This window comes from Colossoma macropomum, unplaced genomic scaffold, assembly GCF_904425465.1.
Source record: "Colossoma macropomum unplaced genomic scaffold, Colossoma_macropomum, whole genome shotgun sequence".
Taxonomy (NCBI): Eukaryota; Metazoa; Chordata; class Actinopteri; order Characiformes; family Serrasalmidae; genus Colossoma; species Colossoma macropomum.
In genome coordinates this window covers 17,551,743-17,573,004 of record NW_023494803.1, presented here as the reverse complement: position 1 = coordinate 17,573,004, position 21,262 = coordinate 17,551,743, and the positions used below count along the sequence as shown (strand labels likewise).

General features: G+C 37.9%; 1 protein-coding gene across 1 annotated transcript in view; it reads right to left on the bottom strand.

The window, feature by feature from the left end:
* Window positions 1-9,622: 9,622 nt before the first annotated feature.
* The window catches only part of LOC118823245 (ryanodine receptor 3), a 282,056-nt gene continuing 270,416 nt past the window's right edge, over window positions 9,623-21,262 (bottom strand). Inside the window, exons 98-105 of the mRNA XM_036592700.1 lie at window positions 20,605-20,665; window positions 20,363-20,509; window positions 20,134-20,268; window positions 19,705-19,861; window positions 14,177-14,241; window positions 13,918-14,018; window positions 13,466-13,517; window positions 9,623-10,754 (exon numbers count right to left, since the gene is read on the bottom strand). Coding sequence (XP_036448593.1) covers window positions 10,659-10,754; window positions 13,466-13,517; window positions 13,918-14,018; window positions 14,177-14,241; window positions 19,705-19,861; window positions 20,134-20,268; window positions 20,363-20,509; window positions 20,605-20,665 — 814 coding nt within the window. The 3' untranslated portion in view covers window positions 9,623-10,658. The remainder of the gene's footprint in view (window positions 10,755-13,465; window positions 13,518-13,917; window positions 14,019-14,176; window positions 14,242-19,704; window positions 19,862-20,133; window positions 20,269-20,362; window positions 20,510-20,604; window positions 20,666-21,262) is intronic.

The window sequence follows — 21,262 nt, the reverse complement described above, 5'->3', positions numbered from 1 at the left end:
TAGCAAATGCTGACTTGTTAGCCTCTAAGGCTCTATCTCCATATTGTGGAAATTGCTGTAATTGTGTTTGTGTATATCTAAAAATGGGATAAAATCAAACTGTTTATGCCCGGTGAGAATTTGCCAGGGTGGAATGTTTAAAAAGACCAATGACCGACTGACATGATTATGTCTGACCGTCACAAAGTCAGAAACTCCATGTGGGCAGAGCCCCTTCACTGCCAGCTTGAGTCTTTTGATGATTAGGCAACGTCACATATTATGTATCAGCTGGTATCGCATGTTGGTATTGGTGCATTTTTATGAGAACAAGTACAAGTAAATGAGCACGGTATCGAGTCGATACCTAAACCCAGTATCAGTATCGATGCATCACTAATAATAATGATAATCATAAAAATATGTTATTGAAGCCAACTGGCTGCCTGCAACTTACTGCAAGAACTGCATGACAATTTTCTACAGCGTGGCAAACTCTACATGAACTCCACTGGTCACTGTCGATTCTGTGGGCATACTTTGTGTTGATATACAGGAATAAAGAATGAAAGATGTTGCAGTGTTGTTCACATATGTAACTGTTGGACTATTCACATATCCTCAGTTTTGACTCATGCACCTTTAATATTTTTAAAAATAAAAATAAAACATAAAATATCGCAAACATAGCATATCTTTTTCAGAATTTGTTACATTCAGCAAATCAACAGTAATTGTGCATTCAAATGTGCAGAAGTGTTCTCCATAGAGGATGTGTTAACTTATCACTTACAAAATCCCTTACAAGGTTTTTTCCTGCAGCAACAGCAGGCAAAACAAGCTACAGCAGCTGTTCAGATCAGGGTGAGTATGAAACTTAAAGCGTTAAACCTCTGTAAAGTGAAGTATTCCTTTAATCTTCAGATCAACCACTGAATGAACTGGGCTTTTGAGTCTTTCAGTCTTCAAAGACCCATCACCCCCCATGACACTCACACTCTAGTGACAGCATCCATTTAAAGCACACCACCGGCCCCTTTTACCCAGATTGAAGCACCGCTGCAGTCGAAGATGTGGTGTGTCAGAAGAGCACCTTTCATAGGTTTAAGTGACCGGCAAGGCAACAGCTGACTTCACTGATCTCTGGGGGTCAGAGAGACCTGAGCTAAGACAGGAAGCTGGACACAAGCGGCCCGGCCTTTTATGTGTCACTCTGGGAGGGTGAAAGGAATTAAGAGGCTGATGAAAACAAGGCTGGCGCTAAATCCCAGCCCAACTCCAGAGGCGAGGTCAGTGACCCTGGCGGATGTGGGGATTAACGCAATCCTGCCGAGCTCTTACATAATTACTCCAATTTCTAGGACAACCAATGCGATGGTATCCGCCTTGAGACGCTCGACCGGTGGCTATAATGCAGCGTACAGAGCACAGAGACTGTAACCAATGGGGAATCGAGGGAAAAACCAAAGGTAATAATAAAAAACACATTTTTGGATTTATTCTATAAGCAGTGTCGTCTTTTTTCTTCTTTCTCTTTTTGTTGGAATCCCCCCCGTCCCCTTCACACACACACACAGTTGACTAAAGGGTAGATGGAGGAAAACTGTCACATCTGTCACAGAGGAGTCTGCCAAAACGGTGGAAAGCAGATGCCCCACAAACCGCCAGACACAAACACACAGACGTGAGCTGTTCTCAAGAGGAAGAAAGAACACAGATATGCTTTTGGATAACCTTCAGCTGAAACACAGACATGCAGACTTTCATCAGCTAAAAACATCGAGTCACTAAACACTATAGTTGTAAATGCTCATCCTTTATGAAGCTTCCAACCTCTTGTTATTCTTTCTGTTATCTGTGGAAGAACATTCCCAGCAGACAGAGGATAAATAATCGGCTATGGATTTTTTTCTCCTTCTCTGATTCTGGAAGCAGTATATCAACTTATTGGCTTTGTGACTTAAAATAACTTTTTTTTTGTCAAAATGTTGACTTAGTATGTCTAAACAATCACTTATTTTCTCAAATTATTGAGTTACTAGGTCAGAATAACAAGGTATTTTTTAAAAAACTGACTTACTAGGTCAAAATAATAGCTTAGTATCACAAAATAATGATTTATTATTTTGAAATAAGAAGAAAATGTCGTTTGAGAAAATATGTAATTATTCTGACCTTGTAAGTCAATATTTTGAGAAAATGAGTAATTGTTTAGAGATACTAAGTCAACCTTACAGGAAAGTAAGTCATTATTTCGAGAAACAAAACCAATATTTTGATATACTGCTGCCAGAATCAGTGAAGGAGAAAAACAAAAAACCCATGACCATTTATTTCTCCTCTACCTGCTGGGAATGTTCTTACATAGAGAACAGAAAGAATGACAAATAATGACTTATTATTTTGACATAGTACATTAAAATTGTGAGAAAATAAGTCATTATTTTGAAATGCTAAGGCAATATTTGGAGAAGATAAGTCATTATTTCAACATGTGTAGAGCTACCATAACACACAGTTCACAGAACTGTGACAATTAGCAGTTGTGCAATCACTCTTCTGAATTAACACACAGGTGTGCAGCTCAGCCTGAACCAGGAGGGGAAATCACAATCGAAACTGTAATTAAGGTCTTAAATTGCTGTAATCTGTATCCATTTAACTGCCATTTAAGCTATGAATGTAATCAAACAGCCCCTAGAACCTCCCTTGAGGTGTGAAGAAGACAGATTGACAAACGGCACTTTTAAACCTCAATTAGCCCAAAGGAGCAGCTCCTCACCACCACCGTGACCCAGAGATCTCCACTGCAGAGCGACTCCTATTTACTCAGATCTGGTATCTTGACCTCAAAGCTCTGCAAGTGCAGAAGACATTCAGCTTTTAGTTCATCTAAATGTTTAGGTCTTTACATATGTTGGTTTGTAACATACATCTTTGGGACTCAAGGCCGATTTATATTTAATCATTATAATTATTATTATTATATTATAGTCTTATTTCTCATTTTATTTTCCTCAAAAGTACAATAGTTTCTTGTAAAATGTGTCTCAACATTTGATTTTTAATGAAGCTGAAGTCGCTTCTCATTCTCCAGCTTCTTATTCGAATTTTTCCGTTCCACCTTAAACGGTGCCTGAGGTGCCAGAATGTAACTGCTGTGCCATTTAAGGTGGAACAAAAAAAATTGAACAAGAAGCGGACTTCAGCTTCAGCTAAGTCCAAATTATTAATGTTCGTCTTAGATCTTTCTCTTTGCTGTTTCGTTATCTACTAGCTAGGCAAGATTGTTGTCTGCATTGCTATGTGACCAGCAGTCTGTGCGCCAACCTTCAGGGTTAAAGGGTGAATAAGGAGTTATGCATAAACTCCAGCGTTTAAGACCATTTATTGTTAAAACTGTTAGAACGACCGGCAGAGCTTTATTTTACTGCAAAGGAGGATTATTTTATTATTACCTAGAAATCTAATTCCGCTGTGGAGCCGCAACAGGTCAGTAAAAGAGCCGTGTTGCCGACCCCTGTCTTATTTCAACTCTGCATTGTAACTTTTGGAAGCGAATGATGGTGAGGTGATTCTCTGTTCCTTCCTCTCTAAAACTTATTCACAATCACCACCTAAAGACTGAAGCTAAATAAAAACCAAACAACATGCATTCATTTTTATTATTAATTTATTTATCATTATAATGAAAACACAGTAATAATAAGGTTCTGATCTGCTCTCAGGGGATGTTTTGGAACCAATGAACATCAATAAACAAATAATACCCAGTTAATTCATCAGGGAAAAATCTATTAGATTCTCAACTGGCAGCAAACAGATCTAAACATGCAGAGAAAGGCCTGCTTTATTCTGTTTAAAGGTTTTGTTGATATTCAGTAATGATAAATGGAGGCATTGCTACAGAAGCCCTGAAGGGTAAGATAAAAAAAAATTTAAAGTTCGTTCTTGAGTGTAAGTTCCACTTAATTTATAGTTTTCTGCCTGTTTAACATACTAAAAACAGCCAAAGAAATATTTTTTGCATCACTCATTTTTTTTAGCAATCTGTATAATTTAAGCAAGTGATGTCAAGATGGAGACATTTGAGACAGAAAAAAACGGAGCAAATTAGAACAAAGAAGTAATCACAGCGTGCGCCATAAGTTCCACCTTTTACTCTGGTAACAATCTTGACATTCTCATATCTTTGTTTGTTCCACCTCACAAAAAGATAAGAAAAAAAAAAGTGACATCATAATTTTTCTCTAAGAAGGACAACAACGACACTTCACTGTTATCTTGCTTTGTGCATAGATACGCGTTTTTTTGAATAAGAACTGATGTTGTTTACCAGAGTGGGGAGGAAACGAGGGCCCTGGAGAAGACGGGTTTGAAAGGACCTAATTAGGGCACTATTGTCAGGGGAGGCTTGCTCCTTGGGCGTCCTGCTGCAGGTGATGAAGCAGTCTTTCTTTCCTCCCTCAGCGTGAAACCTGGACCCCCATGTCCCTCCTAGACCTTTACATGACGAACTGGTTTCTATTGGAAACATGGCAGCAGCATTCGCCCCTTCTTATTTCCACTTTTAGAAAGCCTGAAGAAATAATTAGGAGGGCTCTGACATTTTGGTGGGCCTATTAATTTAGATCCTGGACGAATACCCACTTTTTGTTCAAATGGAGGTTGGGGAAATCGGAAGAACATTCTTGATGCTGGGCAGCTTCTACACCATCTCATACCTGTTTAGCAGAGAAAGGCTTTTTTTATGAACAATTGAGTGTCAATATTGTTTATGTTGTTAATTTTCGCTAACAGAGCATTTTGAATGTTTGTACTAATCTACTGAATATTTGCAAGCGGTTTTTAAAATGAACTGATGAAAATAGGGTTTATGACCGTATATGAATTCTTATTTATATAACCTGCGTTATTGACAACTTCATCTAATACTGAGAAAATTACACAATAAAAGAACTCTATTGTGGCTGGGCCTTCTGGACAAGGCTACTTGGCAATGTTCTAACTAAATTAAGTTTTGTTCGGCAAGAGCTAAATTATCATCATGGAAATAACAATAAACAAAAACCTGTCACTCTTTGTTTAAGCCTGTTTATAATTGAGATTGCTAGTAGCAGTAAGTAATAAACAATAGGTAAAATATGTGATATAATGAAAAATACAGATTAATGGTTAAAGCATCAGCCGGAAAAATATTAACCAAATTAACATTTTTACATGCGAGTTCACAAGGACAAGAGGGTGTCTTTCAAACTATTTACAAAATGAGTATTTCAAGCTATTTAACCAGCTGTACTAGTTAGCTAACTAATGTATGTATTACTGTGACAGGACAAGCTGAGGAATGTTCAATTGTTTTTTTGAAGTAGTAGTTTTCTTTTCTAGTGGTAGTGAAGGTAAGGTTGTACTTCGATGGAACGCTTGCTTATCTAAAAACACGTATCTTCATTTTTGTCAATTTTTATTTTTCTTCACTTAAACACAACAGCTGCTCTTTACATTGAGTGGAAGTTTCACAAGGAATAGAGCAATAGAAACGCTCCCAAATCAGTTGGAGTAAAAGCTCTTTACATTAACCTACAGTAAGTGTTGAGAACATATTCACCTTCTCCTGAAGATCCGTTTTTCTTTGAACAGCGACGTTATATATATTTTTTCTTTTTTATCTTTATTTTCCTGTACTTTTTTTTTTAACTCTTAGCCATATTTGTTCTTTTTCTTTAGCTATCTGCTCACACAGGTACGACACAGAAAGTGAACTGCTTCCCTCTTCAAGTTATATCATTAATTTATTATACATTACTTGGAAAATGTAAAGGAAATCTCGCTAATGTCAATGATTGTTTGAGCCCAAGTTGTGTTGACAGTTTTATGGTCACTTTTGACTGCAGACTATGACCAGAAGGCAAGGAAGGTCAAACGCACCCACACACACATACATGCTTACGCAGAAGGTGATGAGGTGCGATGGGAAGCTTTCAAACCCCTCCTGCTAGTGCATGTGTTCTCCTGTGGGCAGACGACCTCGCTGCTCAGTGCTGATGATAATCACACGTTGTCATCGCTGAAGCCACCGGAAGGAAAAGGTCACAGCACTCTTAAGAATTAAAGGCAGCCGATCACTCAGCACCTGCGCTGCTGATGCCACATCGATCAGGAAACATGCTGTAACAATGCAGTCGATCCCCCTTTTGTGGCAGCCATTGTGTGCTATGTTTAGAAAGGCATGGAAAGTATAGTGGCCCATTGAGTGAGTTAAGAGTCTAAAGGTATATATGTTTGATTGTATACCATCAGGTAACAGGGAGAATAAGCTGAATACAAGGTGGTGCTGCATTCAAGAGGCCAAAAGCATACGAATGAGATCCCTTGTCCTTGACTTGTAAAAAGCTTTTAAACAGGCACAAATGGAGAGTGACAGGACAGCTTTGGAGATGATCAACCATGACAGTATCTCATCACTAATGCAAACGCCAGCCAGCCATCTGACTGAGGGAAGGAGGTGTCTTCTCCTGAATGCTGTTCTCCTGAAGAGTTTGGCCAGACAACTGAGAAAAACAGAGCAGTATTGGAGTTAACTCATTTAACCCTAAAGGTATGTACATGCTTCCACTCCTCACTTTTACAGTATTTACATAATTTTCACATAAGTTTCATAGCAGTTTCTGAATAACAAAACTTATGATTAATACCTGAATAGTAAGCCTAGGGCAGTGGTTTTCAAACTGTGGGAATGAAGGGGTCACAGGGATTGTTGTTTTTCCACAAGAACTAAATGCACATTTTAGGTCAGAGGCAGGAATCACTCAGCTATCATGTTATCAATGGGGCCTATTACAGCGTGGTCACGTGCACAAGAAGTGATCAACTGTCCAACAATGACAGAAGCGATGCACCATTGACGCGTGTGGATAACAGCACAGAGCTGGGTTGGCTACTAAGCTAGCTGACAACTCAGATCACAACAAATTGAAAGAATTTCAATGTCTAAGAGATATTAATGAAATATAAACTATGAAATACATTAATGTGCTCATATTAAACGTGTGAGAAAATTTTTGTATATATCATGGTGTATGTTAATTTTTTTGAAATGAAACCATAAACCTATTTTTGCAAGTTTTGTATTTTTTTTTTGGCAATAGTTGCTTATTATTCTGGGATGTCCTTTGACTTTTTATTAAGAACTTTTTAATAAGTGTTTTTCAGTTCCACCTTAAATGGAGCAGTACCTGTATAAGCGCCTGAATGTAACTGCTGCAACATTTAAATTCCATTAAGAAGTCAACCTCTGCTATGTCAAATTTCTCAAGTCATACATATGTACATGTGTTGCATACACTTGTGCGTCTGACTATCAGACACTGCGTGAATTTAGAAAACATTACAACAATTCACGCCTCAGTACCAGCTGGTCCAAGGCTTCTTGTGTGTACCAGGGCCAGAGACAGCAGCATTGTCTCACAGCTCACTGAGTGAGGTGGCTTAGCGTGGTTTGTACTGTTTGTATGTCGTGTTATCTGTACTTATTAGTGGTGTACCAGTATAACAGTTATGACAAAAATCACACTCAAGGAAGAATTTCAACCAGTATACCACCAACTACCAGAGAGGCTGTGCGTAACTGCCATTTTAGCACAGGAAAGGGTGTTCTTAAAAACCCCCTTCCCTCTGATAAAATCACAGTAAAGCACAGCCTCAAGTGGGTTATTGCTTTTATAAAATTAATGATAATTGACATAAACTAGTATATTAAAAGTTTAACTTTCTGGTCACCAAATTACCACCGCGTGTCTTATATAGCACCAGTCCAACGGTACCCCTCTTCTCTTGCTGGGGCTGAATCTCAAATGGCTCCTTGCTCCCTACATAGTGCACTACGTAGTAATGTAAATACTGGATCCTGCACCCCAACAGTGTAATATAAATAAAAGGTAGTAATTTGAGTCACATCCATATTTGACAAATAGTGTACTACTTGGCTGTAGAGACTAGAATTTCTACACTTCCATAGCTAGAACACTATTTGAGTAATTACAGAGCCGTTTGAGATTCAGAGTTTGACGCTGCTTCTGACTGAAACACAGACATTTGAAGTGTGTGTCATTCAAGTGACATTCTTTAGACTTTTATACTGCCGTTTTACATTGTTATTAACGATGTGATTATACTGATGAAGTTGTTTAGTTGTTAGCTATATTTTAGCCTGTAAGCTAGCTGACCAGCCTAACGTTAGTTCTAGGTAAGAAAATAAGCCCCTCAGTATAAACAAAAAACGGTTTCTTACTTCATCAGTACACTCGCTGGTCCGTGCGAGCAGCATTTTAGAGTCAAAGATTATTCCATTAACAGCACAGGGACTTTTGACGTGGCGCAGTAATACAGAGTTCAGTTGTTGTGAGGTGGTAATAGGTTTGCGTATATCGTGTATTTTACAACAGCTTAGAAAGCGGCTCAGCCAATCAGATTTTAGGACCGCAACTATCCGTTTATAATGGGCTGTAACCAGTGTCTACTATGAACCCCCACTGCAGTTTTGATATTTGATCATTAATTATAGCACATTTTAAGCGGATAAGAATTTTGAGCAGAAAGCAAAAAGGGCCCGATCCCATTTCACCCCTCGCCCCTACCACTTAGCCCTTAGCCCTCCGTTTTGCACGTTCACATTTAGTGGTAGGGTGTCCCAATTTTTGGTGAGATAGAGGGGTAGGGCAAAGTGTTCGGGCTACATGGCCCTCCAAATGGAGGTTTTTCAGAGGTACACTCTAAACAGAGTGTTATCAGAAAAAAAGAAAAAAACAGCAAAATGGCTGCGCGAGAGACCAAAAAAACCCACAAATGAATTTTTTCATTTATTACAATAACCATTGTATTGTCTTAGTTTAATGTTGTTTCGATGTATATGTTATGGTCTTTTTTTTCATAACAAGCATAAAAAATCGCTAATAGTATGCTAATGTCTCGGTAGCTAAGTAGCTAAATTTCCAGTTCCACCTTAAATAGCCCAGCAGTTCTGATGCCGGAAGCGCCAGAATGTAACTGCTGCTCCACTTAAGGTGGAACGGGAAAATTCAAACAAGAAGCTGACTAATAGCTGATTTCAGCTTCATATCACCAAAGAATTAGGGGTGGTTGATAATAAATAATTGCCCCCCCCTCCTTTGAAGGCATATGATGCCCTAAATGTAACTAAAGACCAGCAGCGAGATTTCTGAACTTTACCCTCCTCTGCTGTCACTGCAGACTGGCAGGGTCGCCTACAGAGCAGCGCTAATAGCCTGTTAATGAAGTAATGTTCTTTTTTATTTGATGGTCCCATTTCATAGGGAAGATTTCAATCATTAACCCTTAACTACCCTGTAACTCAGTTCCAAGGGGCAAGGTGACACTCGAAAACAAGGGGTAGGGGTAAAAATAAGAAATGGGATTGAGCAAAGAAACTTGCTTGTGCAGAACACATCAAAGCATACAGTGTATGACTAGAGTATGACTATACTAGCTGAGCATCTTATTGAGCTAAAGCTGTGGAGTTATACATTTGCAGAGAACAGCGAAAATCTTGCACTGGACAGTGCACAGTGATTTAACAGTAATATTGTAATATTAATGTAATATTTATAAACAAATAAAAATTGCATGCCAAAATAAAAGTAGTTTATTGCATCAGTTTCTTTGTTTTCCCTTCAAAAGAAATGCACAATTCAGCAAAGCTACTACATAGAAATAGCCATACAATAGCGGTTTCCATTTTTTTGTTTTGTTTTAATTAAGGTTGTTTGCTAGAATCCTGGACTTAATTTTTGTTGCATTGTGAGCATTCTCTTTATTACAACAACACTGCTGTTGGCAAGACTTAAAATTATTTTGTACCTTTTCAAACGGAAACTCAAAAGCCACAAAGAAAGTCTGAGGATTTGTTTTATGCTTAATTCAGAAAAAAAACAGGAGTAAGATATAATGAAAACAAAAATGATTTTGCATAGCTTTACTTCTCATGAAGGTAAGGCACTTCATCAAGACTTGATAAGAGGCATTTCATTGCATGACCATTTTTTTTTCTATATTTTTTTAACCTGGGCTTGTTCTCATCTCATACATCATAAAAGCAAGCAGTTTAATGATATCTGAACATGTACTCTCTCAGTAGATATTTCTTCATTCACATTTGGCGTGTGTTTATTCTTCTCCGTTCTCTCCAAAAGACTAAAATATTCTTGTGCATATAAGGAAGGGTACTAGACTCACATGTTGTTCAGTAACCCCACACAACCCAGCGGTTCTTCAAAAGACAAAAAAACGTTGTGCAATGGTTTCAGGGTTATGTGGAAGAAAGGCAACATGTTTTTTTTTTGTTTTTCTGAGGAAAAAAAAGGAAAAACAGAATTGTCCTAAACCCCGAGATGAGGGCTTGAATATAACAAGACAGTCTCTACATTGGCACTGTTAACCGAGGTAACAACTGGGACTTGAGACGCTGATGTATTACGTAGTTCCTTAGTAGAAAAGAAATACTGGCATCCGGACTCCTCCTGCATGTTGGTAAGTAAAAGAGAAGGCCAATTTCTTGAGTGGTTGGAAAATATCAGTGGTTTGAATGCAAAAGGATGAGTGGAGCAGTTGGTGTGCTGCTCTCGGCTCAGAGGAGAGGCTGGTGGGTTGGAAGCGCAGCCGCTCTAGCCCAGCTGGTCCTCGTACTGCTTCCGGAAGCAGTCTCCAGCTGGGAAGAAGTCCCAGCATCGCTCCTGGTACATCTTCCACACATAAGACTCCTAAAAACGGAGAAACAGAATGTGCTTTTGAATATGATAGAGAGCCTGAGAGCCCTGGGGGGGGAAGTCTGAGGCTGGAGGGTGCAAGCAGGATATCACAGAGAGCAGAGGGAAAACAGAAAGCAGATTCAGCAGAGCATATCTACTCTACTATGCCTGACAATTAATATTAGTTGGCTGATAAAACTGGCAGATATTAAGGTTCCACTGAGTTACAGTATTAGCAAAAATTCAGATAATGTCTAAAAACACAGCTCTAGACTGAGGGAAAAAATAACTTCAGAGTCTTTTATGGTTTCTTGCTCAGTGCTTCAGTGTTAGATTTCCAAGTTGCAATACAAAAAAACTGATGAAAAGTAAGAAAACCCATAGCTAACCAACAAAACCACTAAAAATGCTGTGAAACTTTGCCCTGGCATCACAATATTTATAATATGTACTATAATTAATAATTAATTAATATTAATATGTCTTATTGCAAGTTTGGGAATTTGGTGCTGGGGCAGAGCCTCTCTGCATTCTAAACGGTTTTGTTGGTTTCTGTTACAATTAAAAGAAACCAATACAACTAACAGAAACAAACAAAACCACTAAGAATGCGGAAACCTAGGCTTCAGTTCCACAACATTTACATTGCATAAAGCTGCACGTAAATTTGGGGATTGTGCGTTCTCTGGTGGACATTTTGTAGCTGCAAGCAACAGGCAGAAAGACAGTTTTGCCAGAGAGAACCCCTAAGTGCTCTCCAAGCTGTATTAGCATTACACTGTATTGACCAGTGAGCTTCTGTTTAGAGCCAGATACAGCCATAAAATCAAATTTGCAGGTAGCACACTGTTACATAGCAATGATTACTACAGAAACTTTTTAATTTTAATTTGGTTTTTAATCCTTTTTATCAGATTACCATAGCTACGGTAATGCTAATTTCTCTTTGCACCCCTATGGGATTTGCAATGCTTTGTGAAGAGTCAAGCAAGCAGTCAAGAATATTCCCATTTGATAGCAGCTCTAGCTTAATCACGGCATAGTGGATTACATCACTGCCCAGCACATAGAAGAATGGAGGTTACTAAGGCCTTGTTAACACAGCAGGTAAAAGTGGCCCAAATCTGATCCGATCCAATGTGACACAGACGTGTTATCTGTGTGGCAGAGTGAATAGCAAAAATCCCACTGAATCTAACATTTTTAATTTTGATTTGGGACACTTTCCTATGTGGTACTGAAATTTGATACGTATCTGATATGTGACTATGCAATGCAGTCTAGACAGCCAGATCAGAAATAAGTGTGACTTTTTCGTCCACCCAAATTGACATTCATCATAATTTCGTGTTGCTGAGACCTCATAAACATTTAACAAAAAATTAAAAGACACTTAGCCAAACTGCTCCGTGTTCGAGGTGATTTCGAATGAAATGACTAAACGAGGCCTAAGGAGAATGAGGCAGTATTAAAGAGAAGTTAAAAGTCTGAAAGCAAAGTTTAAAGGCCCAAATCAGATTTTCTCACCAAATCCGATTTTTTGTTCGCCTGTTTCCAGTATCTATTAAATGTGACCTGTATGTGACATTAGTCTGAAGAGATCACTTTCCTAAACTGACCCGCATGCACAATGCTTCACGTTGCTTCACGTGGTACGCTCATCCAGAGGTAAACAATCATGACTGCCAACGAACGCCAGCCCGCTTCCTGACCTTTTAGTTTTTTTGCATCACAGGAGCAATCATGAAGTTTCACTGACTGACAGCTGGGCTCATCACTCGTTCAAGCTCGCCGTTAAAAGGGCGCGGTCACTTCTTTGGTTTGTGTCCTTGGATTCTTTAAACTTTGCTTTCAGACTTTTAACTGTTCTTTGACGCTACAGCCTCGTTCTCCGGCGGCCGCATTCGGCCATTTCTTTCTAAATCTCTTTGAACACGGAGGTGTTTTGGATTAGTCTTTTCCATTTTTTTGGTACAGAAACATCCCCCCAAATGTTTATGAGGTCTCAGCAGTGTGAAATTATAATGAATGTCAAGTTGGCTTGACGTAAAAGTCGCTTGAATTCCGATCTGGCTGAGGCTGAGCCGCACTGCCGCATATCGGATACGTATCGCAACACAAAGAAATACTGGCATATACTGCTTTACTGACACCCTGCTTTACTGTACCTGACTGTACCAATGCAACTTCCCCCTTATTAAAAGCAATCGTATGCAGTGCATCTTTGAGACTTTGTGAGTTTCTGTTGTTTTTGAGTGTAGGAAAATTTTGAACTGACAGTTTGACAGTTCACAAAATGACAAGGATAGTCAGTAAAGTCAGTAAAGCACTGTTAAAGGTAAATTCTTGGTGTCTGTATAACCTTTTCACATATAAAATTATATCACACAATGTTACAGTTTTTTGGAAATTGTACTTCCTTAAAATAAATTACGGCATTAGAATTTTCATCAGTCAGGCCCTGTCCTCTACTGCCGATAACTGGCAATAATAACAGACAAATCACCACAATATAAAGGATAAACACTGAGGGCTGATGTTTTGTTTGAATTTGTTTTATGGTTTAGGACTGAATTCCTTTTAAATCTGATTCGTTTAGAGAGCTTCTACTCATGTTTCTAACATGATTTATTAAAGATTTGGCCTGATTCTGTTTTTGGAGAGTTGGAGCGCCATCAGGGAATCATTTATCATTAACAAAGTGAACAGAAATGGAAGCTTACCTGGCCTGTGTGCTCGGTTTCATCCTTGTTTATAAGATACATGAGGAAGAACCTGAGAGATCAAGCACAGCAAACAGTAACAAATGGACTTAGCATATCTCCACAACAACAAGCTTCATCTTGGCAGGTTGGTGCTGAATTTGTTTTGGCTTAAGACTGGGATACACTAAGCTGATTTTGTTCCAACATCATGATCTGGTGTTGGATTTGAGAGAAACCACAAAGCAATGCACTGACTTGTCGCATGTCCTATTATGGAAGAGTCTACAGGCTGCAGCCTTTTTTTTCAACATACAAAACCTTTAATTATAAACACAACTGAAAAACAAATGAGACCGTTTTTATCACTGTATAAGTGAAAGAACACATTCTTATACATTAGAAAACATTTTTGTTAGATTTATGCTTTAAAAGTAAAAGCTGTGTGGCTCTGGTGGGCATGTGCTACTCACAGGTAGTTGGCCAAGTTGTGCTCTTGTAAGGTGTGTGTCTCAAAGCCATGTGGGGTGGTGTCAAAGTAGTCATTTCCAATACCACAGATGAAACATTTGGTCTGAAATTTTATACAAATTAAAATTCAACAATATTGTTTATCATTTGTAAAATATGTATAAGCATAGTACCGTGCAAAAGTCAGAGACCATCCTTAATTTTTTTTATTTCCCATCAAAACGGCCATTAAGACATGCTCTGTTATTGTACTACTCTTACCTCCATGTCCTCTTTGACTTGCTCTTGCTGGTCTCTCAATTCTCCAAAAGCATCAATGATCAAACCTGTGGTCACACAGATATAGCACTACATGACATTATACAATGACAAACAGCTCTGATACCACATCATCCTTTTAGATAACAACAGAATGATTCAGCTGGTAACTGTTTTATTTGTACTATGACACATACCAGCATAAGTCAGCTCAAACCCCTACAGAGTGATTCTGTGCATTGTGTGACAGTGCTTAATTTCTTTAAAAGAAAAAAGCCATTTAAAGCCATTTAGCTTTAACATATACCCATGTATGTGATGATCATGGAAACAAAGACATGACAGCTTCATAACATGTTTCTTATGGCTGCTGATAACTGGTTTTTGAACTTAAAGCTCTGTCTATGAATAGAAGATGTAGCAAAATGTAAATTTTTTTCAAACTGTCAATTTTATTTATCTAAATTTAGATAAAATATTAATTGCAGTTATCAGGTCCCTAATTTAGTAACACATGACTTAAAGAAGTAGACCAGCACTCAGCAACACAGAGCACAGTCCAGTACAACACAATTATGTTGGGGCAAGAAACCGCTAATTCAGAAGCAATATTCTCTAACACTTATTTTCAACATGTTATTGTTTTCACCTTATGGTAAGAACATAACAGACGAAGAACTGAATGTATTTAACCTTATTACAACCCCATTTCCAAAAAAGTTGGCACACTGTGCAGAATGTAAATAAAAATAAAATGCAATGATATGCAAATCATGTAAACCATATTTTTAAAGGAAAATACTACAAAGACAACATATCAAATGTTGAAACTGAGAAATTTTATTGTTTTTTCTTCTAAATATATGCCCATTTTGGATTTTTTGAAAAAAAAATTTTGAAAAAAGTTGGGACGGGGGCATGTTTACCACTGTGTTTCGACACTCCTTCTTTTAACAACACTCTGTAAGCGTTTGGGAACTGAGGAGCCCAATTGCTGCAGTTTTGAAAGTAAAATGTTTTGCCATTCTTGTTTGATATAGGATTTCAGCTGCTCAACAGTTCAGGGTCTTCTTTATCGTATTTTTTATTTCATAATGCATCAATTGTTTTCAGTGGCTGACAGGTCTGGAGTGCAGGCAGGTTAGTTTAGCACCCACACTCTTTTAGTACAGAGCCATGCTGCTGTAATACATGCAGAATGTGGTTTGGCATTGTCTTGCTGAAATAACCAGGGCCTTCCCCGAAAAAGACATTATCTGGATGGCAGCATATGTTGCCAAAACCTGTATATATTGTTCAGCATTAATGGTGCCTTTACACATGTGCATGTCACCCATACCATGTGCACTAATGCTCCCCTATACCGTCATGAATACTGGCCTTTGAACTGTGCACTGATAACAAGCTGAGTGGTGTTTAGCCTGGGAGGACACAGTGTCCATGATTTCCAAAAATAATTTCAAATGTTGATTCATGAGACCACAGAACACTTCTCCACTTCCCCTCAATTTAAATGAGCTCTGGCCCAGAGAAGGTGGCAGCGTTTCAGGATCCTGTTTACATATGGTTTCTTCTTTATGTTTTAGAGTTTTAACTTGCATTTGTGGATGCAGCGAGGAACTGTTTTCAAAGACTGTGGTTTTCAGAAGTGTTCCTGAGCCCATGCAGTGCTCTCCTCTACAGAATCATGTCTGTTTTTAATGCAGTGCCGCCTGAGGGCCCAAAGATCATGGCCAGCAAATACTGGTTTTTGGCCTTGTCCCTTGCATACAGAGATTTCTCCAGATTCTCGGAAACTTTTAATGATATTATGTACTGTAGATGATAAAAGGCAAAAATTCTTTGCTATTTTATGTTGAGAAATGTTATTTTTGAATTGTTGTACTATTTGTTCGTGCAGTCTTTCACAGAATGGTGAACCCCTCCTCATCTTTACTTCTGAAAGACTCAGCCTCTCTGGGACGCTTTTTTATACCCAACCCTGTTACTGACCTGTTGCCAATTAACCACCAGATGTTTTTTTTTAGCATCACACAACTATACCAGCCTTTTGTTGCCCCTGTCCCAACTTTTTTGGAATGTGTTGTTGTCATCAAATTCAAAATGGGCATATATTTTTCAAAAAAACAATAACATTTCTCAGTTTCAACATTTGATATGTTGTCTTTGTGCTATTTACAATGAAACACAGGGTTTCAATGATTTGCATATCATTGCATTTTGTTTTTATTTACATTTTGCATAGCGTCCCAACTTTATTGGAAATGGGGTTGTACTTGCCTGAAACTATGTTACTGCTACATACTGGTTTGAATGTTGCGAGTAGTGATTTTTATATGTCATTCTTTTTCCAGTTTCCACCCTCTCCAGTGCAGGAACACCGGTAAATGAGGTTAGCACAGCCAGAATTCCAGCAATCAAGCTAACAGATGAGTAATAAACACTAAAATGTTTTTGGTGAATTCATTAAAATACTCATTCATAATTCATGCAATAATCTAAGAATGTGATGTGGCTGTTTTAATGCCTATAATTGCACAAGGCTATTTTGAACCTGACTGTCATCGATGTCGGAATAAAACCTTATACAGTCGTATGCTGAAGTCTGGGCACCCCTAGTAAAATAACATCATGACATTCTAAGTGAAAATAAGTTAAAACGTCCTCTACAGAGAACACACTTCTGCAGATTTTAGTGCACAATGCACAATCACTGCTTATTTACTAAATTTAATATCTTGAAAAAAAAACATTAAAACATAAAATGTAGCCTGTGCAAAAGTAATGCACTTGTTAATAATGAAATTATGCACAAGAATTTGCAGAAAAATGTCATATTTAAGTTTGTTTTCTGTAGAGGACGTGTTAACTTAAAGAATCAACAAAACAAGTAATTTGACCAGGAGTGTTCACACTTTTGCATATGATTGTATCTCCAAAATAGTAAGTGTTGAAATTTGAAAAAAAAAAAATGAAAATGGAGATACAAGGTTTTTGTATATTCTTAATTTGTATATTCCTAATATTCCTGCATAACCTTTTTGTATAAAAATTACAAACACTTAAATAATGTAAAGAATCTATATCAGCTTAGAAAACCATTACATTTTGTGAAGGGTCTTTAAAAGGTTCTTGGTACTAACAGATCTCATTTACACAAGAATGCTATTTGGCACCTTTATTTATAAGATTGTAAGACCTGGAAGAGCAGTGTGGAGTCAGTATCAGTTCTATCCCAGTACAGTGATTTGTCTTATTTTTCTGTCTGGCCTAACATTGATATTGCTTTGCAAACAGTGAGAGATGTCCATTTTATTATTAGTTCCCTGCATCATGTTAGCTCCAACAGGGAAAGGTTAGCCTGTACTCTTTTTCCACTCAAGTGCTGTCCTAAATATTCTCATAACACAGTATGCAGTGCTATGAAAATTTAGAAATGCACAAAATTCTCAATCTATTCTGTAAGTGAGCAAGATTCAAAATGAAGATACTGTTTAGCAAAGTAAGGCAAGGATAACTGTAACCTGTTAGTCTGTGTATGAATATGTAAATAGCTCCTTATCGCTATTGCTTTTGCTCCTTCCTAACTAACTCTCTCTCTCTCTCTCTCTCTCTCTCAGCATGGCTCTAATCCCTCTCTCTGCATGTGTCATTCTGAGCCTTCCCAGTTCTAGACACACAGTTGGAGTGACTTTAACCCACTGAGCCTGAGTGCTGCTTTACCTCTGTACTGAAGCTGTTTGGGTCACACAGCCTACTGGAACCAGTGACACGATTCTAGGAGTGCTACAACTTAAATTATTCACATTTTTCCTTCAACTGTAAAGAAAAACCTCTATGTAGTGAAATCTGGTTGGAAATGTTGATTTTCTAGTGACTGGACTAAACTCACACTGTTTCCATACACTGGAGATGGTTGATGGTAAATCCTCCATCACATAATTGTTTTTTTGTTTGTTTGTTTTTTCACTTTTACTAAATCATGATTGGACTACAAGCCTGGCCAACAAATGTATTTCTCTAGAACTGTCACTACCAGTTAAATTAGTAATTGAGTATTCTTCCAATTGTTTTGACAGCTGATTTCATCAGTTTTTCTTTAAAAAAAAACAAAAGATAAGAATGGGTTTAAATGGATGTAAATAATGCATTTAAATGAATTTAAATGAACATGCACTGCCTTATAAAGATTTTTTAAAATAGCAAAAACAAAGTTAGCATGAATTTGGAAAATCATAACACATTTTTCTTGCATATCCTAAAATATTTCTAAGTAAATCGTGGGTTTAGAAAGGGTGTAGCTCAATGATGGGTCGGGATGGTGGTGGGGGGAGAGTTGGAAGGGGGTGAGACATGATGTTATTGGTTAATATAATTTTTGCCCACCCGCTGACGCACAATGATGTAATGATAACTCAGAAAACATTTTAGAGGCTGGCAAAAGTCATTACATTTTGATTAATATTTAAAGTGTATGATAATGATGAATCATGCTTGAGGCTGTGTTCAGATGGCAGAGCTTATTCCACACAAAAAAAACACTTAAACCACAAAGATTCTGCCTGTGACATGTTTTTTTTACATAGCAGAGAAAGTGTGTCACAGATCTTCATGGGTGGGAAATTCAACACTACATCACAATAAATGGACAGACTAAAGACTTATTGCACTTCCTTTTGGAGGAGGAAGAAGGGGTTCTAGCTACATGTGAACATTTAGCAAGATAGCATGCGCCAATGACAAAACATTGTATTTCTAAATTCAAATAAACTACAAACCAAGCTACTTTAATTTTTTTTTTTAGTAAACCTCAGTGAAAACAATGTACAGGGATGTACATATACCAGTGCATTAATGTTTATCATTATGTGGATTCTTTTTTTAAGCCTTGAAACTGTCCTACTGAACGGCTCCACGGTCACTCTCTGGTTCAGTGTATCTGCCCTTTCTTTTGTTTGGTTACCTTGTGAAAAGTGACACATGACAAGCAGAGCTTTTCCACTGAAACGGAACATTTTCCAACTCATTCTACAAGGATCCATGGCAAAAAACCTGGTCCACAGTGGAAAAATCCGCAATCCACAGCAGAACAAGCGGAGCCCACAGAATCAGCATCCCGCTATAAAATATAATGGTGTTTTCAGCAGAATACGCTCTGCTGTCTGAACATAGCTAAATATTAGCCATACAAATCACTCTACTGTTACTCTGTTTAGCTGAGTGGCTGAGTCATGAATGTTTCAGTCATGTTACAAAGAAAAATGAAAATTCAGCAGTTCCTTAATGGATTACCATCATTTTTGGGACCAAAAAAACACGTTTTAAGTGGAAAATAAAATACAGGAAAAACATACGACATGGACCCTTTAAACGATAAATAGCTCATATATACAACTACTTCGGGTAAAATGCCTATATATGACTGTTCCTATCTGCCCCTGTTTCTTACTCTAAAGAGAGCAGTGGGAGAACTTATGTATATTTTATGTATATTTTTCTACCTCAGCCTAGCCCACTGAGTCATACATTACCCTGGATAATGGCCAGAAGGATGACGATGACAAAGAAGAAGAAGGTGATGTCGAAGAGGATGCGGTAAAGCTCATAGGGGTCCCCCGCTGGGTCCTCGATCTCATCACCTATTCCGCCACCAGCACGCACTCCCACATACATGTGGAAAAGATAGCACTGAAAACCAGAAGCACAGGGCGAAAGTAAGAAAAAGAAATCTATTAGACACAGCTAAAAAATGACAGATGGTCCCATTTCCATTAAGTTCCATTAAATGTAAGAGCTGAGGTTAGCGAGGAAATGTGAATTTCCTGTGCTTTGTGCCTTTTGCTTTGAACTAATCATAAAACACTGTTCTTTTTATCTCTGAATTATGTTAAGCTTTGATCTATCCCTGGTGCAGGTTTCTGCTCTTGACCTAGAAAATAAGTCAAGTGTTTGCAACTTACAGTCATCATATCGTCACACTTCATGTCTGGCTCGTCCTCGTCCTCGCTCTTGTTGTAGAACTTCCGGAAGAAGTTGAATGCCACCACGGTGTAAAGGTACACTACTACAGCCAGCAGACCCACAGTCAGCACCAGCTACGACAACAGAAGAAAGAAAAATACAACAGATATAAGGGAACTCATCACATTCAAATACTTCAAATGCTTAGAGGTTCAAAAGTGCTAAAACCTGTTTGCCATTGTGGGTGACTGAGGAGAGGATGGTCCTCAAGGTCTTGAAGCCCATGGCAATGTCCAGCAGGTGAGCGGCAAAGAAGAAGTTGTTGTAGTGTCCCAGGATGGACATGGTGGTGTACCACACCAGGTACAGGAAAGACTATAAAAGGAAAAAAGACTATATTTAAGTGTTCTTCTGTCCATGAAATAGGAGTGCATAAAGTCATAAAGAATTATGCCTCGCAACAGACTCACATTGTCTGTGAACACCACGCCCATCTTCCAAATATGATACTTGGTGTCGACTGAACTTAACCTGTCAGACAAAACAAAGTATGGTTTGCTTTAATTTCCATAAATTTTATTTAAATTTGACATTACATTCAATAATTTGGAATCACTGCTTTCAATAATATAAAACTGATTTTGTTGATGGTACATACACAAAACTGTGCAAAAAAAAGAAACTTCATCACTGAATGTTTTTGGGATTACTTAAATCATGAGAAACAGAAAATACAACCAACTTCTAAGACTGAACTTTGGGGGAATGAAAACAATTTCCCTGCAGAATTCTTTGGAAAAGTGAAAGCAAGACTCCAAAAAGAATGTAAGCTGTAATGAACACAAATTGTGGAAACACTTAATACTGTGTAATATATATATATATTTTTACACTGTACTATCGTATGCAAAAGTTTGGGTGCCCATGGTCAAATTACATGTTGATGTTCTGAATGACAATAAGACACATCCTCTACAGAGAGCACACTTTTTATATACAGCTTTCGTATACATTTTTAAAGCACAATTGCTGTTTATTTGCTGAACGTAACGTTTTGGGGAAAAAACAAATGTTGCCTGTGCAAAAATATTTAAGTAACTTAAGTTTCCTGTACAGGGTGTGTACTTT